The sequence below is a fragment of the Orycteropus afer genome, unplaced genomic scaffold (genome assembly GCF_000298275.1).
Source record: "Orycteropus afer afer isolate SDZICR_OR568_19922 unplaced genomic scaffold, OryAfe1.0 scaffold00123, whole genome shotgun sequence".
Lineage (NCBI taxonomy): Eukaryota > Metazoa > Chordata > Mammalia > Tubulidentata > Orycteropodidae > Orycteropus > Orycteropus afer.
The window spans coordinates 5,920,958-5,930,706 of NW_006921710.1; the positions used below are offsets into that span (position 1 = coordinate 5,920,958).

Genomic DNA, 9,749 nt, shown 5'->3' on the forward strand with positions numbered 1-9,749 from the left:
GGGGTAGTATGAGGCAGTGGGGGCTCGGGTCTGCCTGTTTGGCAGTCTGAAAGGTGTCTTTCTAACGTGTGAGCTCTGACATCACTCTGGGTGGTTAGGGTCCAAAAGATGCTGCAGGGGCAGCTCTTCTGCAAGATGGTGCTATGGCTGAATATGTCGCCCATGGGTTGGAATCAAACCCCGTTACCTGTCAATGCGATCCCATTTGGGAAAGGGTTTCTTTGTTACGTTAATGAGACTCTATCAGCAAAGGGTATGTCTTAAACCTAATCACTTTTGAGATATAAAAACAGAATACACATAAAGACAAGGAAGCACCAAAGGGGGGATAGATGCCACTTGGAGATCTCCAGGGACACTGAGGAGCAAGCCAGAGCTGAGACAAACATTCTTCTCCAGAGTAGGCAGAGCCAGCCTTTCCCTAGAGCTAGTGCTCTGAATTTGGACTTCTAGCCACCTAAGCTGTGAGGAAATAAATTTGTTAAGGACACCCACTTGTGGCATTTCTGTTATAGCAGCACTAGAGAACTCAGCCAGCCAGTGTCCATCTAACTAGTAGGCTCTGCCCAGCTCTGGTTGGCTAGGGTTTGAGAGAAGTAGCCCCTTGGGCAGCTGGCAACAAGGATAGAAAGTGGGAGGGTGAGGACTGGGGACTGGATCCATGCTGAGCCTCACCACAAAGTTAGCAAGGAAGGTGGGATTTACCAACTTTGCTCCTTGTTTAGTGCAGGCTCCATGCATGGCACATGTAAGCTGGTTATAACCCAGAAAAGGTTCTCTTTCTCCTGATAGGATTAGGGAGTTGTCAGTGGGGAGGGGATTCATGCATAGACTGACACCAAGATCGCTCATGTATTTATTTATTTATAAATAGGATACATATACCCGTACACTCCTTCCTCCCTGCTCCCCTCCCAACTCATTCCCAGCTGTCTAGAAGGCGGCTTCTGACATTTTCTCTCTTCTCTCAGGAAACCCTGCAGGTGCCTGGATGGGTTCTCACTGCTTCTCATATTCACGCCTGCCTGTCCCAGTTGGTCATGAACAAGGGGCTCTAAGCCCTCTCTGCTCAGTCATTCACATCTAGATCAAATTCTGGATATAACTCTTTGGTGGTGACACCTCGGATAATTGCTGAAAGAAAGGAAGAAAGAATAGATATTCAGTGGGGAAGAAAAAGGAGGGAATGTGGCCACTGTCCCCAGTGTCACTGCCCTGACCAACCCATGACCAACATTTGTTGCTTCAAGTCAGTGCCCACATGTATACCTTCTTCTTTCTCCTCTAGTTGGATAACTTCCTTGCTACTCCTTACAGGCCTCTCCCTGCCTGGCCACCCATGTACAGCTTACGTCTGAGTTCCCCCATGCGCCAGGCACTGTATTCCACACTTGACCTGCAAGAACTCACTAAACCCTCACCTCATTTTGCAGGAGAGTGAGATGTAGCTCCCCTATGATCCATTCTGCACCTAGAATGGCTAAAGTCATCTGCCTAAAATAAAAACTGGATTTCATCCCAACACTGAAAAACCTTGATTCCTTAGCATGCTCATGTGCCAAGCCCTGGCATTCAGAGCTTCTGGGGTGCTGTTCCCCCTGCCATTCTCCTTCAAACATCACACCTCCCTCCCTCTCCCCATGGGAAGAGTTCTCAGAGGCCTTCCCTGATCACTTTATTGCACCCCGCCACCCTGTTCATACCTCCACTTCTTCCCTGTTTCCTTCATAGCACCCAACACATTTTATAATTGTTTGTGCTCATTTACTTATGGCCCATCTACACCCCCACTCCCACCACTAAAGTGTCTCCAGCACTGTAGAGTGCCTGGCACAGAGTGAATGCTCAGTAAGTATTCACTGATAAATGAAAGATGTGAGGTTACCTACTCCAGGGCATATGACCTGGAAGTGATGGTCTCCAGCTGGGTTCTAACAACCAAATGTATGTTCTTAACCACTAGGCTACACTTTTCTCACACTCCTTTCTCCTTGGGCCCTGGTCACCCTCTTCTCTTCATCCATCTATGTTTCTCTCCTTCTGATTTTTTCCTCCTCCTCTTGGACCCATTCTTCAGTGAAACAGAAGAATCCATAGAATCCTGCATGTTGATAGGCATGTCTGGGATGACTGCTAAAATAAACATAGCAACTGGGCAAATAGCCCCACCTAAGCACATTATCCCAAACGACTACTGACCTCTGAACATCAGTGTCCACCAATCTGAGCCAGTTGATGGGACTGAAAGGTTCTTATGAGGCCATCTACACAGTTCCTTACCTCTGGGGTAGGCTGGCTGGGTATCTGTGCCTGGGTTTAAACCCTGTACATGGTGAGATTTTTGTTCAAATACCATTTTGAGCCACAAAGGGCCACACTCGCATTTCCTGCCTCTTTTACAAGCTAGCCTCTTGAGGCGAGGATGGGTCTCAAGCATGCTGGGTAAGCCCATGCTCAGACCTCAGTTTGCAGCTCCAGAGCAGGCACTGTGCTTGGGAAAAGTGACCCAGGAACTCAGGTAAGAGCTGTACAAACTGCTGATCTGAGTGGCCAAGGAGGGCAGGGTGAGGAGTGACAGGGCATGCAGGGAGTGTGGCAGCTGAAAAGGATGGGAGGGTTGGCAGGTGAAAAGGCCCAAGAGCAGAATCTACTCATCCCTTGGGGGTGGGGACTCCCTCCAAGCCCAGGTCGCTCCTCTGGGATCCTGCTGCTCACCTAGTTTGCCCAGCAGCATCTGGCCTACATCCTTGATGTCATTGTACTCGTGGAGCTGGGAGATGTGGTCCTCCAGTTCATCCACACTGTAGCCTCTGCGGAGAGGGACGGAGTGAGAGGGAGAGACATCCCTTAAGAAAGTGGATAATGACCTAAGGCTCAGATAGTAATGAGGGATCTGTTTAACAAATATTCCCTAGGGGTCTACTAGGTGCTAGGCACTGGGGATATAGTAATGACAAGACCCTGCCCTCATGAAGCTTACGGTAGGGCAGGGTACCTGCCTAGCCTGTCATTCCTGATAGATGCTTCCTGTACCCTTAGTTGTCTCCAGAAATATTGTTACAATGTGACCCTGACACAGCTGAGTGACTCATAGATGGGCACATGATTCCCACAAATGTGAAGTGCAGATTCAGACTGCTCAGTTTCTACCAGGTGGCTGGAGCAAGGTGTATGGGAAAATCCAAGTTCGGACACTGAAAACCACACCTGTAGAGGAAGAATGTGTGCAGACAGGGCAGAGAACATGGGCCCCACAGAGACCAGGAGAGTGACTACCTCATTCATAATAGCTTTCTAGTTCCTGGTTCTAGGCCAGCCCCAACCACCACCACCAAGAGCCTCCCTGTCCAAGAGGCTGAGGAGACACCCTTAGTGTAGTGACATAATCCTGTTTTTATGTTAAACTAGTATTAGTTTTGGTCACTGGGTGCTAATCAAAAGTTATCTTAACCATGTCAAGGAACCCAACGAGACATACTCAGATACTAATTGGGAGATCTCCTTGTCCAGCATGTCCCTCTTCTCCTTCAGTTTCTGAATGTCAAGCTGCTGAGAATCCTCAATGGCCCCATCAGCCTGGCCAGACTTGGGAGATGGCCGCTGAATGGCAGAAAAAGTCATTAGCCAGACTAACCAATTATCCACAATTCAGAGACTACAAGTTATTTCCTAATACCTCCTCTCTCCTTCTGCCTTGGTAACAGGTAGTGCCTTCCCTTCAAATAAGGCATTTCCCAACCTCCCTTGGAATTAGGTATGACCCTATGACTAAGCCCTGGCAGATGGAATATAATCAGAAAGAGTGCCACTCTGAGAACTATCCTTCAAGGAGACAGCGTGCCTTCTTCTGGTCCTTCCTCCTTTCTGGTATGTGGGTGTCATGCTGGAGTTGAACAGCTATCTTGGATGATGAAGTAACAGTGACATGTTGAGAGAAGTGGCAGAACGAGATAGAAGCCTGGTTCCCTGATGACTGTTTAAGCCACTGTTATTTTGAGTTTTCTTTTGCTCAGGCAAACCCAATCCTAATAGGCTCACCCTGGTCCCCAATCTGACCCAAAAGAATCTGCTTCAGGGGCTTCTTTCTGGGCTCTGCTCTCAACTTGGCTATGTCACTCATTAGAAAACAAAACACTTCCTTGGGGCTACAGCTCATCTTTGCCCTTCCCAACTCTAACAGCTACAAAGGCCAGTGCCCGGTACACGACTAACGTTCAGGAAATGTGTGTTGGATGAACTCTTTAGGTGTGATAAACAAGAAGAGATCAAGGAAGACTTGGTTCTTGTTCTTAGGCCAGTGCTTTTCAGCCAGTCAACAGGTAGTGACTGAAGACTACCTGCCAGAAACTGGGATAGGCCCTCAGCTCAGCAATGCACAAATGTCCAGCCTGGCCCCTGCCTTCGTGGAATGGATAGCCCAGTCTCAAATACAAAGCACCCAATTATGTGCCTCCCTCAGCTATCTCCAATTTTCATTAAGCTCTGCTCATGTTACCTCATAGAAAGGCCTTCCCTGAATATCCTAAAATGGTAACTCCTCAAACACTCCCTGTCCCTTAGCCTTCATTTTTTATACCATTCATGACTACCCAAGGAGCCCTGGCGATGCAGTGGTTAAAGTGCTCAGCTGCTAACCAAAAGGTTAGTGGTTCAAACCCACCAGCTATATGGCAGTCTATTTCCACAAAGATTTACAGCCCTGGAAACGTAATGTGGCAGTGCTATTCTATCCTATAGGGTCGCTATGAGTTTGAATCAGCTCGACGGCAGTGGGTTTTGGTTTATCACTACCTGATACACATTTCACTATTGTTACTATTTCTGCCTTACTGAACCATGAGGGCAGGGACTTTGTTTTGTTCACCAATGATTTCAGTGTCTACAACAGCACCCAACACATAGTAGGCATTCAATATTTGTCAAATGAATAGGTGAATGAAAAATAACTAAGCAACTACAAGTGTGAAAAGTGCTTTGAAGTTGCTATATAGGATGCTAAAACCAAAAACCAAAGCCACTGCCATCAAGCTGATTCTGACTCATAGTGACCCCCATTGGGTATCCAAAGCTGTAAATCTTTATGGAAGTAATTGCCTCATCTTCCTCCTGCAGAGTAGCTGGTGGGTTTGAACCGCTGATGTTCTGGTTATCAGCCAAAAGCCTTACTTACTGTGTTACCAGAGCTCGTAAGGGAGTATATAAAAGGGCAACCTCTCTCTCTACTGAGAGAAGGCTTCTCTGAGAAGCTGAACCCTAAAGGATGAGCAGGCATTAGATTGGCAAAAAGACAGAAGAAAGTATTCTTCTAAGGAGACAGGAGATCCAAAGACCCTAAGGCAAGAGAGAGAGCAATGTGTTTTGGGAATGAGCATGTTTCAGCAGGGTGGAATGGGATAAGTGAGGGGTTAGTGGTGTGAAAAAGAATAATTATAATAAATTGTGGTGCTTGTTAGAAAAGAGGAGAGACACCAACCACTTTGAGATCCTGGAATGCCACTGACAGACATGAGGATAGCTGGAGAGGGCATTGGTTTATGGTTCTGGTTAAGATGCAGACTGTGGTTTCAGACTTGGTAAGTGGGAAGGCAGAGATATCCTGCAGGCAAGTGCATGTGTCCAAAGAGAGGCCAGGGCTGAAGAGAGAGATGGGAGAGTCACCTGCATTGAGATGAGATGAAGGCATAGGAGTGAGGTCTTTGAGGGAGTGTGTAACAGCAGAACAACAGAGGGAGGATGGCAGAACCATGAGGAAATGCCCATATTTATATAAAGAGCAGCCGGAGGCAGGGCAGCCAGCCAAGTGGAAAAAGAAAACTGATGAAGGACATCAAGAAAATGGACCTTCAAAGAGGCCCAAAGAGAGAAAGCAGAGGGTCCCATCTAAGAGCTCAGGCTCTGGACTGAGACTGCTTCAGTTCATACCCCCAGCTCTGCCACTCTCTGACTGTGAGACTCTTAAGTTCTCTGAAAATCAGAGTCCTCAAGTATAAAATGGGGATGATAACAGCACTTGCTTCAAAGGTTGTTGGCAGGATTTAAAGAGATTATGTAAGTAAAGCAAGCTGATTGGGACAAAGTAAATGCTCAATAAAGATATGTTAAAATACCCTAAAGAAGCGAGAGCCATGACAAGAACGGATATATGCACACCCATGTTCATCGCAGCACTATTTACAATAGCCAAACGATGGAAACTACCTAGGTGTCCATCAACTGAGGAATGGATAACTAAACTATGGTACATACATACAATGGAATACTATGCAACACTAAAGAATAATGTAGAATCTGCAAAACACAGCATAACGTGGATGAACTTGGAGGACATTATGCTGAGGGAAATAAGTCAATCACAAAAGGACAAATATTGAATTAGTCCATTATTATAAAAGTTAAGGAAAGGTTTATCTATAGAAGGAAATTTTCTTTGTTGGTTACCAGGGGTGGGAGGGGAGGAGGGAGAACACTGTTAGATAGATAGAGATAAGTATTGATTTAGGTGAAGAGAAGGGCAATGTACCAAATGTGAGTGACCAATATGGCATCATTGAGGATGAGAAAGACATAGAGAGGTACATGGGAAGTACAGACAACAAAGATGAACCCTTTTGCACCATACAGTACTGTGTTGTCAGTGAAGGCAAACATGGATATATGGGTAGACAGGCTGAACTATTAGGTATGTCTATGAAATGGCTAAGGCACTTGACTGCTAACCAGAGCTGATGGTTCAAACCCACCAGCCACTCCTCGGAAGGAAGATGGGGCAATCTACTTCCGTAGTGATATTGCCTCGGAAACCCAAGGAGGGGTCGCTATGAGTTGGGGCCAACTTGACGGCACATAACAACAATGAAATGGGGAGTGTATCCAAGAACATGTATAGGGTTGGAAGACAATGGTCCTATAAGTTTATGTGAATGATCTGAATTCCCAGTGTATAGTACAGCTGCCAAGGGGCAAGGTTGTAGTCACTGCTTGGTCACAGCCAGCTACCCAGAGGGACCGAGTAGTTGAACCTGTGGGTTTGGGACCATAGTCGCAGGGGACATCAAGCTCAATTGGCATAACATACCATACAAAACATTGTTTCACCTCCTACTTTGGCGAGTAGCAACTGGGATCTTAAAAGCTAGCAAGCTGCCATCTAGATGCAACGATGGGTCTCTCCTCGTCCAGAGCAAAGAAGAATGCAGAAAACCAAAATTCATGGAAACAATTAGTCCTAGCATCTGGTACACCATCCGATGTGCAGCCTATATGACTATGAGACCAGAAGAACTAGATGGTGCCTGGCTACCACTGTCATCCATTTGGAAGGGGATCTATGTAGGAGACCTTGATAGAGAGGGAGAACAATATGGAACAAAACTCAAAATCATTTGGAGGAAAAAAAAAAGGGGGGGACCAGGTTTGCTGGTCCAATGGAACCTGGCGGAACCACTGGGACTATGGCCTCTAGCTGCCTTCAGGTCTGGAATTGAACCCACACCCGTGGTTTTCCAGCCAAACAAAAGACAGGCATATGAGTTGAACATTTACCTCAGGTAGATACACTCCTTGGAGAGAACAATCATGGGAGAAAGAAGGGCTGCTTATGCACAGGGAGACAGATCAAGAGGGCAGGAGTGTATGGAGGGATGGACACTGGGAAGAGGTAACTATGGGGAGGAAGTGGGAGGGAAGCTGTTGAATTGTGGTAAACTGTGGTCAGACCATGAGACAAAGTGTATATGAACTGCTGTATGGAAAGTGAATCTGCTCTGTAAATCTTCACCCAAATCACAATTTAAAAAAAAAGGAATGAATGAATCAATATGAGTAAGAACAGCATGCTGGGTAGTCAAGAATCATCGGAAAACAAAGACAAACTGAATTTCTGTCAGAAAGCAACACCAATGTACCCTCAGCAAGAAACTCAATCAACCCAGTGCTTCTGGCAAGCTCATGCTCTTCCAAGTCGTCTGGGCCTCGCCCCAACCTCATCACCTTTGGCGTGCTTCACTGCACCCCTAAGTTGGGGCTACCCCTCACAGAATGTCAGAATGTCCGGAATTTTGTCTGTGCATCCTCTTCAGGCTGTGGCTGCAGGAGGGCAGGGCTTGTCTGGCACACACCTGTGACCTGGTGCCCAGCTTGGAGCAGCTGCTTAACAAATGAACACCAAGTCTTTCCCCATCTAACTTGAAAGTGGTGATAACCCCAGAGGGAGGGGGAAGAAGGAAGAGGAGACCACGTTTTTAATGTAGTCTGCCACAATAAAGATGATCAGTACTAAAGGACTTGACAAGAGTCAACACAACGTTTTCCCCACTGGCGAGTTCTGGGACTGTTTAAAGGCAGGGCTGGGCTCCGCTGCATTCAGCCGCCGCCACTGAGCACACGGACTGGGAATGCGGACCCCACCAGTTTGCACCTCACTTGCGTCTTCCACAACCGTGTCTGACAAACTCGGTACGGGTGAGATTGAGAAATTCGATAAATCGAAATTGAAGACAGACACGCAAGAAAACAATCCAAGGCCTTCAACAGAAACCACTGAACAAGAAAAGCAAGCCCGCGAATCATAATGAGGTGGCGCTGCCAATATCCACTGTACATCCCCAAAGCATCTCCTTACTTTCCTTCTGCCTGTTCGGCATTGTAAGATGCAAAGAGAATGGATCAAGTTTAAATGACCGCTCCGCCCCTTTTCACATCGAAGAATCAAGAACTACCCGTCCCACCCACTAGGCAGGGACTAAAAGAACTTTCGTGGTGAAGGAAAAGCAGCCGAATGGGCCACCAATGGATAGGTTAACGCAAAGCTACAGGCTGTACCATGCATTTTAAACAATGTCGCTTTTTTTTGCTATTGTTCAAAATGATTTTAATTATTGGAACGCACGACTTTTAAAATATGCAAGTAAAGTTTTAAAACCCGGGGGAGAAAAAAAGGGCTGGGTGAGTTGGTTGACTCCGGAGAGCCGAAAATGTATCTGAGGAGGTGGCGGAGAGCAACTAGGGTGGGATTTCAAGCAAAGGATTTGGCCTCCAACAGGGCGAGACACTCTTCTTCTAAGCTTGGTGGCCAGGAGGAAAAAGATAGGTGCAGGGGTGGGAAGGGCAGGGATGGAGAGATGACCTGGAGTTTCTCAACAGAAGAAGGTCGGATGGGGGACGACCTAGAACACGGCTGAAGGCCAGTCAGCAGTAGGTGGGGATGGACAGGAGTGCGGGGAACAGCCGCGACACACACGGTGGAGGAGCGGGGTGTAGGGGTGTGAGTCTGGGCAGGGCACGAACATACTCACAGGGGATCGGAAGGCCCCGCGGCAACTTTTGGAGAGTCCGGGTTGGGTCCTGGAGAAGAATCCGAGAGAAGGCTGGTTGGGCCTGGAGTCGGCTCTGGGAGTTAAGGGATACTGTAGGGCGTGGGAGGAGGAGCAGTTGGGAAGCTGGAGTGACTAGAACCAGCTGTGCGGGTAGAGATAGACCTCAGGGATCAGGGCAGGGACACCCAAAGAAGGGGAGGTTCTGAGGGGTGGGGGCATGTCAGGACGACTGGATGGTTTCTCTGGACATGGTCAGTGGTTGAGGGGACGAGAAAGTCTGGGCCAGAGTTATGAAGAATCAGAAAGGAAGTGTTCGCATCTGTCTGCTCCTCTCCCACCTCCTAAGTCTTGGAGTCCCAGGCCTCCGTTTCGGCGGGCTCTGTAGCACCGGAGGGTCCAGGGCGAGCACCACAGAAAAGAACTATGGCGGTCAGA

The 9,749-nt window shown here is 47.5% G+C and overlaps 1 protein-coding gene across 1 annotated transcript; it reads right to left on the reverse strand.

The window, feature by feature from the left end:
• Window positions 1-1,069: 1,069 nt before the first annotated feature.
• SWI5 (SWI5 homologous recombination repair protein) lies at window positions 1,070-9,564 on the reverse strand. Its single transcript, XM_007944363.1, has 5 exons — window positions 9,542-9,564; window positions 9,294-9,387; window positions 3,479-3,600; window positions 2,716-2,810; window positions 1,070-1,134 (listed from the first exon to the last, which is right to left on the reverse strand). Exons 1-5 carry the CDS (start codon window positions 9,562-9,564, stop codon window positions 1,070-1,072), a joined length of 399 nt encoding a protein of 132 aa, XP_007942554.1.
• Between the last annotated feature and the right edge of the window lie 185 nt (window positions 9,565-9,749).